The sequence below is a fragment of the Myotis brandtii genome, unplaced genomic scaffold (genome assembly GCF_000412655.1).
Source record: "Myotis brandtii unplaced genomic scaffold, ASM41265v1 scaffold879, whole genome shotgun sequence".
Lineage (NCBI taxonomy): Eukaryota > Metazoa > Chordata > Mammalia > Chiroptera > Vespertilionidae > Myotis > Myotis brandtii.
The window spans coordinates 48435-69589 of NW_005371595.1; the positions used below are offsets into that span (position 1 = coordinate 48435).

General features: G+C 46.5%; 1 protein-coding gene across 3 annotated transcripts; it reads right to left on the bottom strand.

Moving 5' to 3' along the window:
* Positions 1 to 708: 708 nt before the first annotated feature.
* On the bottom strand, positions 709 to 21117 carry TTL (tubulin tyrosine ligase). 3 transcript variants are annotated; one of them, XM_005884928.2, is made up of 7 exons: positions 21025 to 21117; positions 18610 to 18688; positions 11960 to 12192; positions 9606 to 9741; positions 8042 to 8311; positions 3723 to 3866; positions 709 to 1512 (listed from the first exon to the last, which is right to left on the bottom strand). In XM_005884928.2, exons 1-7 carry the CDS (start codon positions 21050 to 21052, stop codon positions 1398 to 1400), a joined length of 1005 nt encoding a protein of 334 aa, XP_005884990.1. In that variant the 5' UTR covers positions 21053 to 21117; the 3' UTR covers positions 709 to 1397. The 3 variants fall into 3 exon arrangements, with proteins under 3 accessions (XP_005884990.1, XP_014387804.1, XP_014387805.1); XM_014532318.1 differs by lacking the exon at positions 21025 to 21117 and adding an exon at positions 19658 to 20231; XM_014532319.1 differs by lacking the exon at positions 21025 to 21117 and adding an exon at positions 18962 to 19049.
* Positions 21118 to 21155: the final 38 nt, after the last annotated feature.

Consider the following 21155-nt stretch of genomic DNA (forward strand, 5'->3'; position numbering starts at 1 on the left):
GCAGCCAATCAACGATTCTCTCTCATCATTGATGTTTTTCTCTCTCCCTCTCCCTTCCTCTCTGAAATAAGAAATATTTTTACAAAGTCTTCCTGACTGCAGAACTGCTTTTTTGTGTGCAAGGAGGACAAGTACCGGAGTACACATACACACGAAGGAAGCACAGACCACGCTCCGAGGAGCAGGGGCCTTGCCCACGGGTCTGCTGGGATCCTGGCGCTCTAAGAAGGGCCCCTTCACTCGGCTCAGCGAACACACATGGCATCTTGTTCTTCCCACTGCTAGTGACGTGGCCTCCTGAAAAGCCTGCAGGATGCTCCCCGATCCAGTCAGGGAAAACCACACCACCCCTAACAGGACACAACTGTTGACCTACAGGACGCTGTGTGAAGCTCTGAAACCACATCTTTCTCATTTTGGGAGACGCCCCCATTCAGGCAGACAGACACTCACTGAGAGCCTCTCCCTGAGGCAGAGCCTCCTCGCTGGAACACCATCCCCTCCAGCTCCCACAGCAGGTGCTGGGAGAGAAGAAGGAGATGGTGGGAGCTCCCTGTGTCAGGGGCAGGGCCACCTGGGGGAGGGGAATTCTACCTTCTCCTGACCCCCAGGAACTTTGCAAAAGTGCATGAATTCTGGTTCAAACGAAGATAACAAATCCATCATATTTCAAGGACACCCAACTATGAAGCAAAGCAAGGCATTGTCTTTTTTCTCTCATGCTTTTTGATGCTTGCAGGCTTGTGGCAAACTTGCTGCTCGGTTTCTAAAACATGCAGAGAGCAGACTGACAGCAGCGTTTGCTATATTGGTGCCCAGCCCACACCCACCCCGACCGGAGACTGACCCAGTGCCTTCAGGAGCGGGATGAGGACAGCGCCCTGCCCTGCGAGGCAGCGCACAGCACGGAACCGAGGGCCGCGGCGCATGCCGGTCCAGAGTCTCACAGGCAGAGTGTCCGGGGGGACGAGCAGGGACACAGGGCGACCTCCCAAACGCTCTAGCATCAGTCCCCGCAGGACAGAGGTTGCAGCTGGGCACTGAGCTAAGGCACGAGGGCTGCAGCAGAGGGAGAGCACACACAGGTCCGGTGGCCCCGAGAGGAGAGGCGCTGCTTTCAGGGACGGCCTTAGCATAGCAATCTGCTGCTTTCAAGGACGACAACCGAATCCCTGTGTTTTCCCCTTAGAAGAACGTCTTGCTCTCCCCTCGGGGAAATTCGTTGCAGTTTTCAAGTCTGGGTAGCAGTGCAGAGAGCTCCACCCGGAGCCCCTTGGGGGCACCTTCGCTCTCGCACTCCCTCCTCCATCACAGCCTTGCGAGCTGCCTCTTTCTCACTGTGGCTTCGCGTGGAGCCATGGGGCATCTCTCCTGGAGCAGGACCCGCACGTCTCCGGTCACAGCCTGATGAACGCGGCCGGCTGGCTCTGCTGCTGCTCGGCGTCGGGGGGCGGGAAGACGCTGGATATGGCTATGTCCACGATGCCCTGGCACAGTTCTGCATAGAGTTTCCTGAAACGTGTTCAAAAGTATGTTACTGAGGAAGTTCACCAACGTGCAAGCGAGAAACCAAAGTTTTTCTCACCAGGATCTGCCCTGGAAATTCCATCCCCTGACCACATTGATACAAGTGGCCTCCGCTGTCCACACAAACACGGCGGGAGGCGCCGTGGGAAGACGACGCGTCTGGAAGGCCTCGCAGGTGCACGGACAGAGAATCCCACTGACATGAGCCGCAGGGAAGACGGCAATTCCAGTAGAGTGGACGGGCCCTCCGCTGCCTGTGCGGGGGACACGGAGGGCAGGCCTCCCCACGCAGAGCACCCACTCCTTGCGGTTGAGGGGACGTTAGGAAAGACTCCCCATGAGTGCCAGCTGAGCTGAGGCCAGGGGAATGAGTGAGGTCAGAGGATGGGGACAGGGTAGAAAAGAGGATGGAGGAGGGCAAAGACAGGGACAAAGACAACGGAGGAGGGAGGGAGGGGAGAGAGAGAGAGAGTGAGCTGGGTGGGGAGGAGCGGGCAGCGCAATGAAAGGAGAAGCAGGGAGGAGAGACGGCCAGGGGTTCGGGGAGGTGGATCAGTGCAGGTTGGTGCTGCAGACAAGGCACTGGCCCGGCCACATCGGCCTGTAGGCCACATCCAGGCTCTGGACTTAATCCAGACAATGGAAGCACCAAAGCAGAAAAGCTGAGGAGGAAAACTTCAGAATAGCGATGAGGCCCTCCACCCCTGCCTATTCCCTATAGGATGTCTGCCCGCTTCATGGGGCAGCTCATGAGGCTGAGACTATCCCTCAGGACTGGCTCTAATGCAGGGTAAAACCAGAAATGTGTGGTCCCGAGAGAAACTCACTTCTGATTATGCTCCGGGCCACCCGGCCTAGGAAAACAGGGGTCTTTATTGTCCTGCTTCCCGATTTCCACCAGGAGAAATCCTCACCATCCGGTTCCCCCCTCCCAAGGCAATGGCGTCCCTGCCGTCAGCCTCCCCATCGCAGGACCTTCTCCCCGCACCCCATTCCTTCTCACTGCCCTGAGGTTCTATGTCGCAAACCACGCAGCCGCCCGCCTCTAAGGAACAGTGACAGGAGGCGCGTGAGGCGTGACGGTTGTTACTAAAATGGGGGCTTGGCCCATCCCCTGCCCCTGGCCTCTCAGGGTCCCCGGGTCCCTCGTGGCTTCCAGGCCGCCTTACTGTAAGCCCCACCCCCAGTCCAGAAGTCCTCCCCTCTCAAAGTCATGCACCTAAACCACAGAACCTATTGATTGTCTATTGCGGACGTGTAACAACATGATTCCCAAAGTAATCACTCGGGCAGTGTCTGCCCGTCTCTCTCCGGCAGCGGACCGCCCTGAGCACACTCATTTCTGCGGGACTTCCCGCTGACCCTTCGGAAGATCTGTTTCTCCAGGATGTGGACATGGAGGAGAAGATGACCTTGGATATCGGAAGGACAGAGCCTTTAAGGAGAGAGTCCAAACGACTCTCCCTCACATGTGCGGCGTCCCCTCCGTCATTCCTCAGTCATTCCTCACGGCACGACATGATGCCACCTGCAGCCACTTCCCCCAAAGGAATGGGAGCTCCCCCACCACCACCCCCCGCAGGTTCTTGGAAGGACAGGCCTTTAAGGATCGAGTCCCAACGACTCTCCCTCACATGTGCGGCGTCCCCTCCGTCATTCCTCACGGCACGACATGATGCCACCTGCAGCCACTTCCCCCAAAGGAATGGGAGCTCCCCCACCACCACCCCCCGCAGGTTCTTCCCAGAGCCTGGCAATGAGCAAGGCTCCGCTGGTGCCTGGTGTGTGCCCCTTCCTGAAAGCTCTCCCTCCTCCTGGGCACAGGCCACACCTCTCAGTCCCAGCTCCACTGCATCTCCGATGCTTCTCCGACCACTTGCTGCCCGAGGAGGCCGACCTTCTTGGTCATCACCGTCTCCGCCCGAGGACCCTGCCCGCTCATCTCCTCCCGCAGTCTCTAGCCGCGTTTGAAACTCTCCCAGCAGCGACCACCCGCCTGAGCAGTCGAACCGCTCCACACACATGGGGAAACGGGAGAGGAAACGCCTCCGCAAAGCCCCTGCCAGCAGGGTCCCCGGGGCCTCCTGTCCTGCCACTTCCTCCCTGACAGCGGCCCAGGGCCACGCAGCACACGGCCGTGCTGAGACGGGTCCTCCCAGCCTCCACCTGCTACAGCCCTGCGGGGTGAGGCTTACTGAGCACAAGCAGGGGCACCGTTGACCTCGATGAGCCAGACCTTCAGCTCCTCGTCCACCATGAAGTCGAAGCCAAACAGCTGGAAGCTCTGGTAAGGGAGGTGCCGGGTGCTGATGGCGGGCTCCACGCTCAGGAGGCAGCTCCTGCGGGCAGAGGGAGAGCTGGCTGAGAGGGCGCGAGGGCGAAGGGACCGGAGATGGGCCAGAGGACTGCCCATGAAAGGTGCTGCCATGAATCGGCTTTGGCGCCCTCTCTCCTTTAAAGTTGTCGCCGACAGATTGTTCAAGACAATGCTACTTCCCCAGCAACTTGTGAGAAGACCTGTAACCACGCATGTCTTTACAAACACAGGCTGCTTTCCCAGCTCCGAGCTGTCACCCGGGCCCCGGAAAGGTGGGTCCCTCCCACAGGACGGCTGCTGCCACATGTTGTTTATAATAAATAAAACACTTTCATGTACGTTTTCCAGAGAAAAGAAGTGGACCAATGGTCAACCAGTGAGGGGAGAATTGGCACAAAGACTATTGGCCTCATTCATTCCTTTTGCTTGTTCCAGTTCTGTTGCCAAATTGTTACTCATTAGAAGATTGAAGAGCTACATATATTGAAACTAAATGTTGAAACAGAATAATTATTAGTATCAACTACTATTTCCCAAAATTGGAAAAGCAGAAAAATGGAATATGCACTATAAAACATAAACATTTGAAAAAAAATATAAAAGTTGAAAGAGCATCTCAGAAACATAGTCAATAAGTAAGTGAGGTCAGAGGTCAGGCTGCCGAGGCCAGAATTTTGGTCAATGTTTTAACCTCTTGGAGCCAAGCTTTGATTTCTATAAAATAGGGGGTAAAATAATACCTACTCCTGGGGCTGAGATGGTCCAACAAGGTAATTACATAAGGAGCTAACGAATAATAAGCCACTATCTTCTAATACAGCCATCCCAGAATACGTAGGCCTTTTCGGTTTTATGAAGATCTTCCCTGATTTTTCCCTAGCTGAAAGTTGGGGCAAATCCCTATCTATAATAATAAAAGTGTAATATGCTAATTAGACTGGACAGCCAAACGACCTTCCAGACTTCCTTCCGGCACCTTCCGGACGAAGCCGGGGCTGCAAGGGCCGAGGCAGCCACTGTGGCTGTGAGGGCCGAGCCCTTTGCAGAATTTCGTGCATTGGGCCTCCAGTCTAGGTAATAAAATACGTTATGATGACTCTAAGATGACCACAGATAGCTGTCCTTATACGCCACTGTACAGTTAGAAGGGAAACTATGCAGGCTTCCCTGGGACAAAAGCCATAATTGACAAGATAATGACCATGAATATTCCAAGATTCAAGAAGCACTATGAATGTGTACAAAGAAATTTGTACAAAGAAAACTATATACTAAACACATCTCATAGTAAAATTTATAAAATAAACAAAAATTAATCTTAAAAACAGAGAAAAATATCACTAAAAGGAATACTAAGATTTCAACTGACATCTCAGCAGAAAAAATGGAAGCCAGAAGATAATGGTGCCACCTTCAGAGTGCTAAAAAAATGTTAACTGCTGACCTAGAAATCTGTTTCCAGAGCAAATGTCCTTTAAAAATGAAGACAAAATAAGTATACTAATAAAAATGAGTCTAAAATACATGGAGCATTAATGACCATCCATGTACCCACATCCGTACTTTCAGGTCTCCTCCTTGGGTCCCTCCTGCTTTTTCTCCAGAGAAAATCACTATTTTGAATTTTTTGCTTCTCTCTTTATTTTTACCACATATGTACCTTCCTCTAAATAATGTATTTACTAAACTTTGCTTGTTTTTCAGTTTATATGAATAGAATCAATCTGTATGTGTCTTGTATACAGCTTTTAATTTTTTATTTTTTTTGTGATTGACATTATGTTTGTGTAATTCCAGTGAAAATGTCCTTCAGGAATAAGAGAAATAAAGACTTTTTCAGATGATGGAAAATTAAGAGGACTGATCACCAGCAGAACGGCTCTAAAAGAAATGACGATGTCTGAAGGGAAACGATACCAGAGAGAAATCTGGAACCTCGGGACTAAAAGAAGAGAGAAAATAAAGGCAAATATATGGGTAAATAAAAATGTTTTTTCTTACTTTATATTTAAATGTGTTTCTTATAGACAGCATCCAGTTTGGCCTTATAGTTTTTAAAAACCAAACTGGACTATCTACATAACAAAATGTATATAATGGTTGATACCAAAAATTATAACATTATGTGGTAGAGATTTCAATTTATGTGGATGTAATACACATGGTAACTATAACACAGAGAGGGAGAGTCAAGTGAAGTATAATGTTATGTCTGGATTTCATGTGAAGTGGTGAATTATTAATTCTAAGAAGACTGAAATATGAGATACATATATTTTTTAATCCCTAGAATCACCACTAAAATATAGACAGACAGACAGAGCCAAATATTCAACAAGAAAATTAGAACTCTGAAAATATTCAAATAATTCTAAAGAGATCAGGAAATGGAGACATGAAAGCAAATAAAAACAAAGAAAGAGGGAACCAATCGACCAAATAATAAAATGGTAGATATAAATCCAACCAAGCCAATCATTACATTAAATTTACACGGTGTAAATACACCAATTAAAAGACAGAGATTATTATATTGGATTCAAAACAAAACAAAACACACAAAAAACCCAACTCTACATTGTCTACCAGAGTCCAGTTGAATAGAATAGAAGTAAAAGAATGGAAAGAAAATACCACTAATCAAAAGAAAACTGGAGTGACTGTATTAATAAAAAAAACGAACTTTAAAATAAGAAATATTAGAGAAATAATGACGGATACTACACAATAATAAAGTAGTCAATTTTCCCAAAAGAGAGAACAACTCTCAATGTATATGCACCTCATAATAGATCTTCAACTCATAACTATATAAAACAAAAACTGATAAAACTAAAAAGAGACATAGAAAATCCAAACACTTGGAGACTTCGATTTTTTCTCTCTCAATAATAAACAGCAGAACAGGAAAACAGCAAGGATATAAAAGACATGAACAGCACTAGCAACAACCTTCACCGAAGTCGCATTTATAGAACAAGCTTAAGTAGAGCGAGTAAATGTTATTCTTAGTGCACTCGGAACATTCACAAAGATGGACCATATTCTAGGACACAAAACTAACACATTTTAAAGACACAAAACCATACAAACTATATTCTCCGACGACAATGGGATTATAGTAGAAATAGTAACAGAAAGATATCTGGAAAAATCCCCTAATATTTGGAAATTAAGCCAAAGTTTCTAATAACACATGAGTTAAATATGAAGTCACAAGAGAAACTAGAAATTATTTTAATAAAATGAAAAAAACACACAACATAGCAAAATCTGGAGGTATGGCTAATGAGTACTTCGAGGGAAACTGATAGCATTAAATGCTTATATTTTAATTTTTATTATTTTTAATAAAGCATATCTTTCTTGATTTCAGAGAGGAAAGGAGAGAGACAGAAAGATCAATGATGAGAGAGAATCATTGATCGGCTGCCTCCTGCATGCCCACTACTGGGGATTAAGCACGCCACCTGGGCATATGCCCTTGACCAGAATCAAACCTGGGACCCTTCTGTCCGCAGGCCAAAGCTCTATCCACTGAGCCAAACCAGCTAGGGCAAATGCTTATATTTTTAAAAAATGAAGTATCTCAAATCAATGATCTAACCTTTCACAAAGAAACTAGAAAAAAAAAATTAAACACCTCCCAAAAGCAAAAGGAAATAATAAACAGCATTAAGTCAAAGAAAACAAAACAAAAAACAATAGATACTCAGTCAAGCAAAAAACTGACTTTTTGAGAAGATTAATAAAACTGATAAGCCTTTAGCCCAGTGATTCCCAAAGTGGGCGCTACCACCCCCTGGTAGGCACTGCAGCGATCCAGGGGGGCAGTTATGTCCACAGGTGCATTTGGGGGCGATGAGTAACTGCTATTAAAATTTAAAAAAAATTAATTTCCAGGGGCTGAGTAATATTTTTTCTGGAAAGGGGGCGGTAGGCCAAATAAGTTTGGGAACCACTGCTTTAGCCAATCCAATCAATCCAAGAAATAGAGAAGATATAAACTACCAACATAAGGAATGAAAGCAGTGACATTATTAGAGATCCCACAAATATCAAAAGAATAATAAAGAAATATTACCAAAAAATTTTTGTCTTTAAATTAGACAACTTAAATGGAATAATTCCTTGAAAGGCACAAACTCCCAAAGCTTCTCCAAAACACATATAGCTAAAAAGATACAATTAGGTTACCTTATGATATGTTTGATTTGTACTAAGATAGCATTCTCCAGGGTAATGTTCAAAGCACTGGTCAGGTACTGATTGAACTCCTCAAAGAACATTTCATTCCCTTCTTCATACTTCCCATAGTTCTTTGAATATTCCTTTTGAATGCAGTGATTGGTCAAGTGGCAGGTCTTGTCTTGAAAATTATCAACATGATACGGTTCTGACGCAGTCCGCAGCACGCCCTCTCGGTAGAGGTAGATATTGTACTGGTGATCCACCAAAACCCAGCTTCTGCAAGTCAACAAAAACAGTTACTCACGTCCTCCAAAGTTCCTTCACATCGGGTATCTGTATCATCCCCTGGTTTTCTTGGCGGGAAGTAGGGGAAGAAGGTAGGTTCTAAATTATGCAGGCAGGCCACAACAAATACCTGAGACAGTGGGCCAGCACTGTAATGATCAAACCAAACATGTCACCACCAATGACAAGGGGACTCAGATCCATTCAAGAGCCAGCGTTTTGAAGAGATTTGATGGGCTTGCTTTAAAGGTTAATCTATGAAACCTCCATCTGCCATGTTTGGTCATTTTAAGTAATTTTAAGAGGAAGACTGTTCATCCTAAAGCTGACCTGACATAAAGGCAGCTGAGACCCAGTCCTTTCTGAAGAGCCAACAGCCAGGCCACAAGCAGGCTGGGCTGAGGGTCATGCAGCTGTAGGAAGCCCATAATTTTAAGAAGAAGATTGTTCATCCTAAAGCTGACCTGACATAAAGGCAGTCCTTTCTGAAGAGCCAACAGCCAGGCCACAAGCAGGCTGGGCTGAGGGTCATGCAGCTGTAGGAAGCCCCTCACCTCTTCTTGCCAGGCTCTTTGCTCAGAAAATGAAGTCCACAAACCTGAGATGTGTTCATGAAATCCTCAAAAAGTAGGACATAAATAAGGTCAGGACATATTATTTGTCCGGGTCACATGATCTGTTGTGTCTGAATTACATGTTCCGTGTACCTCTCTCCCATTGTAAGGCCCATTTATGTATGTATGTATGTATGCATGTATGTATGTGTCTTCCATTAGCAAATGGCTTGGCAACTCCAACTTGCCATTCTGGTAAGGAAGTAAGGTACCAAAAAGTCAGTATGTACCATCTCACGTTCCAGCACTTCCAAATGCATTCTAAATTAAGAAATACATCTAGAAATTCCATTAGTCCTCTTACCCTATTTATTGAGCATCTACTTTCACCAAGTTATGTAGGGAGATAGAAGGGAATATGTAAGGGAGGACGCTCCAACCAACTGAGCCACACCAGGTGCAAGGCCCATATGTTTATGCCCTTCCCTTTGGATCCACAAGTCATTTTCATTTAAAAAAAAAATAATAGTAAATGAACAAACAAAAAAACCCCCATAATCTTAGTAACATATTTTAGAAAGAAAAATATTGAAGAAAAAATAGAGAATTAGATACAGAAGCTCAGTTCCATTCAGCTGTGCTCAGTGTTGGTAACGTATTAAACACAGTCAAACACTTCCTCACATTGCACCTCACCCTCCTCCCCACACACCACTGCATGGACGCATTACCTAATGTCGAACTTGCGATGCCCCGGCTCCAGCAGCAGAGGGCGCTCGAGGTATTTCTGGATCACGTGCACCTGGCCCTGGTTGTCTATGAAATCCAGAAGTTCGGCAGCGTCCGAGGAGATGAGGATGCCTTCACCTGACCAGGAAAATTAAAACGAAAATTAGTGCAGTCCGTCCCAAGAGGAACCGCTCCCTGCAAAGCCGGGGAGGAAACACTGACAGTCGGCCTACTCACTCTTCTTTCTCCACCCTTCCCTGGTCCAATCTCTCACACTCTCCCCTCCGCCCACCAAAGCACCAGGGTCATTCAACTTTTCCTCCACATAGGGTTGTAAACACTGTCTTGGCCAGCTGCGACCATGAAGTTTCATTTCTAAGGACATTGTAACTAGGTCTCGGCGCCCTAAATAAATGCGGCTCTCCTGTGGATCACAGCCTGCTGTGATAAAGACGCTGTACTGCCCGTGACCACGTCTAACACCCTATCTTATGGAAACACCAGGAAGGTTACGGCATAGATACAAAAGTGCAAGTGGATCCCCTGCAGTTTGGTAACAGAAAAAAACTGGCTACATTCAAAGTGTCCATCAACATTACATAATGATACAATATCCTTTTAACAGCTTCACTGATATAATTTACCTGCCATAAAACCCACCCTTTTACAGAGTACAATTCAATGGTTTTTAGTATATTCCAGTAATTATCATTACAACCTTATTTTAGAACATTTTCATCACCTCCTGCAAACTCTACATCCACCAGCAGTCCTCCATTCCTTCCTCGCCCAAGCCCCTGACAAACACTAACCGACTATAGATTTGCCTGTTCTAGCTGCTTCATATAAATGGAATCATCCAGTATGTAGTCTTTTTGTGTCTGGCTTTTTTAAATTGAGCATCATGTTTTATTTTTTAAATGTATTTTTATTGATTTCAGAGAGGAAGGGAGAGGGAAAGAGAGACAGAAACATCAACGATGAGAGAGAATCATTGATCGGCTGCCTCCTGCAGCCCCCCACTGGGAATTGAGCCCACAACCCAGGCAGAGCATCATGTTTTTAAGGTTCATCCATGTTGTAGCATGTGGCAGTGTTTCATTCCTCTCTATGACAGAATAACATTCCATTGTATGGATATATCACATTTTGCTCATTCATTCACCAATCGATGGATATCTGAGTTGTTTCTACTGTTGTTTGGCCCTTACAAATAATGCTGCTAGGAAAATCTGCAAAGAAGTTTTGTGTGGACATATATTTTCAATTCTCTGGGGAATATACCTAGGAGTGGAATAATATAGTAATTTTATGTTTAACTTTTTAGAAACTACCAAACTGCTTTCCAAAATTGCACCATTTTACATTCCCCCAATATATGAGAGTTCCAATTTTTTCACATTCTTACCAACACTTGCTGTCATCTGTCTTCATAATTATAGCCAGTTTAGTGGGTGTGAAGTGGTATCTCACTGTGGTTTGATTTGCATTTTCCTAATGCTTAATAATGTCGAGCATGTTTTCATGTACTGATAGACTGTCTTATCTGTATGTCTTCTTTGGAGAAATTTCTATTTAGATTCTTTGCTCACTTCCTAATTGGGTTATTTGTCTTTTTGTTATTGCGTTATATGAGTTCTTTATACATTCTGGATGCAGACGCCTCATAAGAGACATGATTTGCAAGTATCTTTGTCCATTCTAAACAGTTTCATTATTGCATGGACCCCTCAATTTTCTCTTCTAGAACCACAACTGCTTCCCTCCCCATAGCACCCTCCAGACAACCACTAATCTGGTCTCCATTTCTATAGCTTTGTCACCCCAGAAATGTTATATAAATAGAATTATACACTATGCGACCTCTGGGAATTGGTGTTGCTTTTTTCACACAGCATAATTCCCTGCAGATTCAACCAAGTTGCTGATTTCAGCAATAATTCATTCCCTTCTATTGCCGAGTAGTATCTTGTGGGGTCGATTCACCAGAGTTTGCTTAATCCTTCACCTGTTGAAGGAATCTGAGTTGCTTCCAGTTGGGCTATTATGAATAAAGCTTCTGTGAACCATCACATACAGGGTTTACGTGGCCATGTTTTCTTTTCTCTGGGACAAATGCCCAAGAGTGTGCAAGTGGATCCGGAGCTCACAGGAAAGTACCTAGCTGCAGAGTACCTGTATGGAGATGGACATGCAGAAGTCTCCAGCATGTAGATCAATATTTAAGGCTATGTAACTAACTGTGCTATCTACCCTCAGGGTTCATATGAGAAGTCACTCATCCAAATACATCGTGAACGTCTAGCGTACGACTGCACAGAGCACTGGAACCTAAGGGACGGCAATGCCAACTCACCTTTGGCACCGGAGGATGACTTTGCAATCCAAACATTGCCCTCTCCGTCTTCCTTCTTTTTGTTATAAGAAGCCAGGAAGAATTCCCTTTCGTCCGTCCTTGAGCTAGGGATCGGCGGGTGGATTCCGTTCTGTGCGGGAGCAGCTGGGGTCTTGAGGTTAGTGGGGTAGATCACATAGGACTCGGGGAACCATGTGCAGGACTCGGCCAGCTCTGGGCTCGTCTTGATGAGCCTGGCAGACGACAGAGGGTCAGTCATCGGTCACTCTCTTCAGAAAAGCCAGTGCTACCTCCAGAGCTCATCAAGGAGGCAGCGTGTAACCAGGGCCCGGGAGCTGGTCTCCTTGTCCCAGTCTTTGCTCTTCCCTCCCTGGACCGATCTGTAATGCACTACAGATTGCACACAGCTATCCATTCAACCTTAAAGGCGTGTGTCAGCTGGGTCAAAAGGGACCCAATGTCCAGAACCTCAGCTCTTTTTAAAAATGTATCTCCAGCCCTAGCTGGTTTGTCTCAATGGATAGAGCATTGGCCTGCGGACTGAAGGGTCCCGGGTTTGATTCCGGTCAAGGGCACATGCTGGGGTTGTGGGCTCAATCCCCAGTGGGGGGTGTACAGGAGGCAACCAATCAATGATTCTCTCTCATCATTGATGTTTCTATCTCTCTCCCCTCTCCTTCCCTCATATATATATCTCCAATATAGTAAAACTCTAATATGCAAATCGACCGAACGGCAGAACAACCAGAGGAATGACCAGTTGCTATGACATGTACTGACCACCAGGGGGCAGATGCTCAACGCAGGAGCTGCCCCCTGGTGGTCAGTGTGCTCCCACAGGGGAGCGCCACTCAGCCAGAAGCTGGGCTCACGGCTGGTGAGCGCAGCAGCTGTGGTGGGAGCCTCTCCTGCCTCTGTTGCAGGTGTGCAGTAAGGAGCGAGGGGTCCCAGACTGTGAGAGCCCTGACTAAAAGAGGGATGTCTGACTGCTGGCTTAGGCCCAATTCCCCCTGGGATCAGGCTTAAGCCGGCAGGCGGACATCCCCTAAGGGGTCCCAGATTGCGAGAGGGCACAGGCCAGGCTGAGGGACCACCCCCCCGTGTACAAATTTCATGCACCGGCCTCTAGTATATGTGTGTGTGTGTGTGTGTGTGTGTGTGTGTGTGTGTGTATATCATCTCCAAGGAAACTTAACTTGAAATAATCCTGAGCCAACACTTTCCTGGCTTCAAGACAGACTAAAGGAGGAATCTTTCTAATGGGACACTGGACGCTAGTGGTCATAACTAAATGTACCTCCTGCCCCCAAATAACATGACACAACAGAAGATAAAGTCAGGCTCTGGGCGAGGCACTTAATAAAAAGCAGGGCTTGCGAAGGGTTTCCCACCACATCTACTCTCCAGCCGGTCCCTTGAGGGGGAGGCACCAGCATCCCAGTTCATAGATCAGACACTGGGCCACACAAAAGTGAGTACATTTCCCAGCATCACTCAGGTCGTAAGACACAGGCACGATGCAAGTCCCTAACTCCCAAGTCCTAACTCTGCCTGGCCCTCCCTCCCCAGGGTCAGAGCCAGCCAAGAGCCAATCACGGGCCTTCCCTAAGCTGGGCTCATCTTCTGCAGAACTGCGAATATTAAGCTTCCGTTAAATTCACCCGCAAAACCCAGTCTGTGCGCAAATGGCAGAAATAATGAAAGGAAATTTAAAACTGAGATTTAAAATAGTTATTTTAAAGTTGAAGACAACAGGATTTGAGTTACTTGAACTTAAAGGAACAAATGCATTTCTAACTCACTGAATGTTCAACTCTCTCTGCACTGTCCAATAGGGTGGCCACTAGCCACATGTGGCTTCTGAACCCTAGAAATGTGGCCAGTGTGACACATTTCAAGTGCTCAGAGGAACTGAATTTCACATTTAGCTTAGTTTTTAACTTAAAACCTCAAGCCTTGTAAAACATTTGTCCATTAAGCACAACTTCACTGTTTTGGCAGGAGGACATTTCCCTTTAACCACTGCAGGGCCCGACGTGCTGTATGGCGGCGCGCTCTGCCAGGCGCACTGCTGCATCACCATAAACACACCACTGTTCCACTCAGGGACAATGGGCTGCCTCAGTCCACGTGGGCTCTTTCCAGGCGATAATGAGACATTGTGATGTGTTTATTATGCAGACAGCAGAGTTATAGTGACAGCTGGATAAATCATAATTGGCAACTAAAGTAAAATTTGTCTAGTTAAAAAAATAAATACGGACAATATTAAAATTTAAAATAAAGTTAAACTACAGATGCAACAGAACTGAACAGAGACACAGAAGCTATAACTACAACCAGAACAGTAAGGGCGGGGGGAGGGGAGGGGCGGGGAAGAAAGCAGTAGCAGAAGGTATGACACAAATTTTACAACGAATGACGAACAATTGCAATTTGTTGTGGCAGAGTGTACATGAGACATTTTTAGCAAATACATAATGAAGTTGATCTTCCTCTCAACAGTCAAAAAGAATCAATGAAATTAGTGGCTGAAATTCAAATTAAATATTCAACAAAACAATGGAAACAAATGTTTAATAGGATCTGTGCTTGTAGCTTCGGTCAGCTATAAAATGACTTGGATTCTACACAAAAAAGAAAAGCACTTCAGATAAAAATGTGGTAATAGAAATTATTTTGAGGAAATAAGACTAAAAAACATATTTTACAGAAAGTGAACAATTTTTAGTCAAGCCAGTTAAGTAACTGCCTACAGAGTATAAAACATTTTTAACAATAAAGATGGATTCAAAACTTGAAAATTAAAAAAAAATTTTTTTAAATAAGTGGTGTGACATAAAAGACTGCCTAATTAACACTTTGGGTCTGTTCCCTCAAAGGATTTACAAATATATGAAAAACATTGTCAAATTGAAGCCTAAAAATATCAAGCTCACCGTGTGGCTCATTTTTCATCATTTACATCTGTCAAAGGCGAGTTCCACCTACAGGCGAAAAATCCCTGTCTGTCACGACAGATAGTGCTCCAGCTGGGTTGAGTTAAAATTTGGATTTACTGGGATTTTAAGACTGGTATTTCCCATATTACTGCATTCTACTGTCTGATACATGTTGGAAACATCTGCACTCAGTTTTCCGAAGCCCACTCCCTGGAAGGTATCATGGATACAACTCTTACGCTGTTTCAGTATGTACTTGCCAACGCTACCATGACTCACCAGTAGAGACCTGTCGCACGAAACAGAAGGCAGTGTTTAATGATGCTGTGTTCTCTGCCAAGGATAGTCAGAGGGAAGAGTTTTGTAAAGACTTAGTGTACAGTTAAAACACTAAATAAAAGGAATTTCTTGAAATAAAAGGAATGCTTGCTAAATCACTTTTTAAAAAATATATTTTTATTGATTTCAGAGAGGAAGGGGGGGAGAGAGAGAGAGAAACATCAATGGTGAGAGAGAATCATTGATTGGTTGCCTCCTGCACGCCCCCTACTGGGGATCAAGCCTGCAACCCAGGCATGTGCCCTTGACTGGAATCGAACCCAGGACCCTTCAGTCTGCAGGCCGATGCTCTATCCACTGAGCCAAACCAACTAGAGCTAAATCATTATTTTCAATATTTCATTATTTTACCCAATAACCAAAAGATTAAATGGCAGTGTGATTCTCACACTGCTACAAACAAGCTAATTTTAAAGTTCAGAAGAAGAGAAAAGAAAACTTTATTTATGACCCAGCCAAATAGGTATGAGAATTTATGTTGGGACTTTAGAATACAAGTCAAAAATAATGGTTTTACATATTTTTATAACATGACTTCATATGCAGAAGATTTTTAATTGTAACAGACAGCAAAGTAGCTGCAAAACTAAGGGAAATTTTGAAAAACATTTGGTTGAAGTTAATACATTTAGAGTTCTTTTCAATTTATTCAATACTCTTTTGAATTTGATACTGAGTTAACACAAGAGTTGGTGAATTTATTTAACTTGGACATAGTTTTGAAAATGTTATACCTTTGCTTTAAACCCAAGTTAGTTCTTCTAATAAAATGACCCTGTTTTGTCATTGTGCATGCATATTAAAGAACAATGTTTACTTGGTATCTGATTCAGTTATTGAAAAATTTTTACATAGGTGGGAGCAAATTGGGTATATAAATCTTTTTTTAAGCATAAATTTTTATGAAATCTAAATACAGAACAAGGGGTTTGCAATAAAAATTTAGTGCCTGAATTAAGATGTGCTGGGAATGTAAAATACACACTAGATTTTGAAGACTCGGTATAAAAACAAAATCTGAAATACATCGCTCCTTTTTTTATATTAATTACATGTCAGAATGAAATTTTGGATTATTTAATTAAATAAAATATATGATTAAGATAAATTGCACCTGTTTCTTTGTACTAGTTTTGACGTGGCTACTGGGAAATTTGAAGTCACACGTGGCTAGCATTCTATTGGGGTTGGATAGCGCTGGCCCACAGGATCACCTTCATTGCCTGTAGGAAACCAAGACCAGTTTCTGCAGGAAGTTCTTTGCATTTGTCCCATTTCCTCATAAACCCATTTGGAAAGAAATCATGCCTGGAGGCTTATTTACATCTCCAGGGGAGAAATGCTCACAAGAGGGAAAGAGAGTCCACAACCTGAGCCAGAAGAAAAGCCCCTCAGGGCTCTGAATCTATGGCCTGGGGCCTCGATGAATTTCTGACACTCCCTGTGTCGTGATGCAGGAAGGTGCCTGCAGTCCAGGGCCCAGGGTAGGATCCTCGTAGAAACCCTCCGGGGGCTGCCCCGTGGCACTGCCCCTGGTCCTCTGGGTACAGGCTGGCATCATCCTGGCTCAGCTGCGACGGCCCTGCACAATCCAGCTGTCCTCTGTGAGCTGCCATCCAAGATGCCTTTTTTTTTTTTTAACTCTCCGAGCCCTTTCAAGCCATCAAAATCATGGGAAAGAGACAAAATGATAAAGGGAACCATCACCTCCTGCAATGACTACAGTCCCGAGAGAATAAAGGACACTTGTGAAGATGAGAGCAACCCCAGTCTGCATAAGTCAAGATGTCACAGACTGTGTCGCATGCCACCAGGGGCAAAGAGCAGGTGTGAGCACCATCAGCCCCATTTTACAGATGGGGCGCTGGGCGTCAGCCTGGCGCTGTCCAAGGTCCCAGAGAACAGACACCTAATCACACCTGGTCATGCGGTCCTGTACTTCTCACTCCACCTCAGTATAGTTGCTGAATATGCAAATACCCAGAATAGTTTCCTACAGCATCCTCTGTTCTCACTCATAAAAGCAAAATTCTACCTTTATCTTTATAGGAAAAAATTATAGTAGAAAAAATACTAAATAAACATTTTATATTAATTTCTAAAGGAATAATCTGGACAATCATGTCTCACTTCTAGTTCTAGTTAAAGAATCTTTTGCATCTAATATGTAATAAATGTGTAATCAGAAGACTTCAGCTCTAGCCAGTTTGGCTCAGTGGATAGAGCGTCGGCCTGTGGGCTGAAGGGTTTTGGGTTTGATTCCGATCAAGGGCTCATGCCTGGGTTGCAGGCTCGATTCCCAGTAGAGGGCATGCAGGAGGCAGCCGATCAATGATTCTCTCTCATCATTGATGTTTCTCTCTCTCTCTCCCTCTCCCTTCCTCTCTGAAATCAATAAAAAAAATATTTTAAAAAAAGAAGAAGACTTCAGAAAGCGTGTCTCCCTTAGGAGTAGCCAACAAATCAGGAAGACTCCTCACTGAGAGAAGTGGATACTAAGTCACTGGGGCCAGTGAGTCTGAACAAAAAGGGGGCATATTCCTATGAAGACTGCACCTTTATTTTTAAAAATATATTTTTTAATTTATTTTGAGGCAGGCATTATTCAAAGCTTTTACATACATTAACTCAATCCAGACAACAACCCCAGGCAGTTCCTATTATTGTCCCTAATTTACAGAGAAGGAAACTGAGGCACAGAGTCAAATGCTCCCTATAAACCCCTGTGCCCCACACTTTACACACATCACCTTTATCCATCCTCACAACCGCCTAGGAGGGACATGGTGGAACTTAGAGGGATGAGGACATTTGCCTCAACTAATCAGAGGGAAAGCTGGGATCACAAGATCAGCAGATAATATCGCTTCCTCTACCTTAAGATACTGTTCTTATGACACCTGCCAAACCCAACTTCGTGGAGAGGGACGGTGCAGCAGATGCAGTTACACCCTCCAGGTGTCCTTCCTAAGGGGACCCTGGCTCCCGTGAGAGCAGCTGCCAAGGTCGTGTGCATGCCCCTTCTCCAGGGACCAGCTGTGCCCAGAAATGCCCCACTTCTCCCCACAGCCAATGGCTGACCGATGCTGGAGTACAAAATACATCCCAATCCATCACTTACACCATAAACCCACCCCAGGCTCTGCTTTTGGGAGCCTCACCTCAGAGACAGACAGACAGACAGGCTCTGTCAAGTGCTAGATGGCAGAATTCTGGGTTGCAATCCAAGCTCCAGAACGGGTATGTGTTGGCTTTTTAAATACAAGTATTTTGCCCTTTAAAAATAACCCCACATTTCTTCCTTAAGTGCTTTGTGATGAAAGCGAACAACATTTATGTAAAAAAGTCAAGGTTTTAAGGAACACTTACTTCACTAAAGAAGCTTTGCGACACAGTTTGTCCGCTCCCCTGTAGTAGTTCACCAACTGCACCAGCCCAGGCTCGTGACCTGTGGAGGAAAGGGAGGCTCAGAGGGGGCCAGGCCCAGGAGGCACCCGGCTCAGGAGAGGGAACAGCTGTGTCACGCCCAGCGTGTTCTCCCTTCCAGGACTGGGTGTTGGACAGGAACGATTCTGCTGCCCCTGCCTCAGCATCCCACTGGCCCACTCAGCCTCCCCGTGGGGGAGATTATAATATCAACATCCCAGAGCTGCCCGAGACCACTGCCGCCTGTTTGTCCTTCTATTTCCCCTCTCCCGATCCCCTCCCTGGCTTAACATACGGGCTGGTAAGTTATCTCTGTACAGAAGGACGGCAGCGGAGTCACACTCCTGACCTCCCAGCCTTCTCCCCATAGCCATCAGGGGCGGCAGCAGAATGGATGCTCCTGCCTCCAGCGCACCTGCTTCTTCGGGCTCCTAAGAAAACCACCAGAAGGCGGGGGGCCGGGGGGGGGGGGGGGGTTGGGGCGCCGCACCCTGTCACACACAGAGCCGCAGGGCAGAGGACTTTCCTCTGTACATCACCCCGCAGGGAAACACATTTTCAATAGATCTTATGGCAAGTCCCCTCCTCCATCAATTAGAGCAGAAAGGATACAAATAAAAACAAAAGCCTTGGTTTAGTTTAAAATCCTAACCAAATGCACTGAATTTCCAGCAACAAAAACAAAAGTAAAACCGAAGAAAGGGAGTCTGAGCTGACGCTGCCGGAGGTATGAATAATTGATGTGAGAAGAGTAGACAACTGAATACAGTTTCTGGCACGGCCTGGCTGTCACCAGCTCCCTGGATCACACCTGGGCTGCCTCCCCTCTCACCCCGGGGCCCAGGCATCTTGAGCCTTTACCTGATTTTTCCTTAGGGTTTGTGTGGTGCACTTTAAGCAAAAGGAAAATATGCCTACAGTGAAGGCATAAAGCATTTTGGTTGTGGGATGCTGCTTCCTTTTCCACCAACGCCAGACGTTCCCTGCTCACCTGCCCACCTGGTGGGCCTGCTGGGTGGTTTCTGCTCCTTCTCCCTAGACCTGAGCACCACGGCAGGGCCATCTGCCTGCTTCAGCCCGGGCAGAACCAGGTGTGTTTTTAACGCTAGGATCCCAGCTAAGCTTTGACAGCAGGCACTGCGGACAGGAAGGAAGTGGGGCAGGCGGGGAAGTGGACGGCGCAAGGAGGAAATGAGCATTCCCGACTGTAAGCAGTTTCTTCTCCTTCGAGGGGAGGTTTACCCTGTGCAGGGGCTTCTCGGGGAGACAGTTCATCTCCAGGCAAATTCCCCATATTCCAAGATTTCTGGGGGTTAGAACTAACCCTTCCCTGCATCAAAAACTTGTATCGTCATTAAAAAGTGGGGGTGGGGGTGAGGGTGGGGGAAATAAACAAAAAAGTGGCTCATGGTCCATTCCAAAGAAAGAAACTTCAGTAAAGGCTGTGCTGCCACACCCTTCATTCCCGGAACCACAGACTGCACAGGGTCCCATGCCTCAGGCAGCCAGCTGGTCCCTGAAGGCCCGATTCAGTCTCTGTCCCTGCAACCTCCCCATCCTGACCACACCTATTTCTAGAAACTGTTTCCTCTCTTGGACACAAAATATGCTCTGCCTGGTTCCCTCCAAAGCAGAGATGGCTTGTCTTCATTTTCCAGTCTCTGCGTGGGTCTCTGGCCTATGATCTGCCCCCCACCCCCCTCCGACCCACGGATTTTGGTAGGGAGCATGGCTACCAGGGCAGCGGCTGCAATTTCTGGTGACTGCGCATGAAGGAGAGGCCATGAGGCTACACGCAGGTCAGTGGGATGGGAGCTGAAGTCCCTGCACAACTTCTGGATGACGTCATCTAAAGAGGAGGGGGTGGTCCACGCCCCACCCCCCCTCCGCAGCCGGCAAAGTGCACCTGGTGGTGCCAAGCCAGCTCCCACCGTGCGCATGAAGCAGGGCAGAGGGAGAACCCGGCCGTGTAAAGCCTGCGTGCGGCGCCCGCTGTGACCCACACTTGTGAGCACGCGTTCTTTGGTGAAGCTAAAGGACGGGCTGAAATCACACGTCTCGCCCCTCCCTGGCTCCCTTCCGAAGCTCCTGCTTTGGGAGTTCAGGTCTTTCCCCAGCCCCCTGGCGGGTCATCTGAGCCCCGGAGAGCGGAATCCTTGGGGTGGTCACCGCGCACAGTGCCCCTCCCGCGCCCACAGGCCGGAGCAATTCCCAGCAGATGTCACCGGCTCCGAGGAGCTCCCGCCCCGCGCTCAGCCCGCGGACCTGCCCGGTGGGGCATCAGGCGTGGGGATGAGAAGAGGAGGCGCGCGGCCCGGGATAGGGGGGCGTCTGGCGGGAGATGGGTGGGGGTCCCACCTGACGAGGGATGTGCGGGACGGGCCATTGTCAGGAGGCCGCGCGGGGACTCTTAGGAAGGATGGTGCAGACCCGTAGGGTCCGCGTCTCATCTGCCGGGTGAGCGACGGGGGAGATCTGTGCCCTCAACA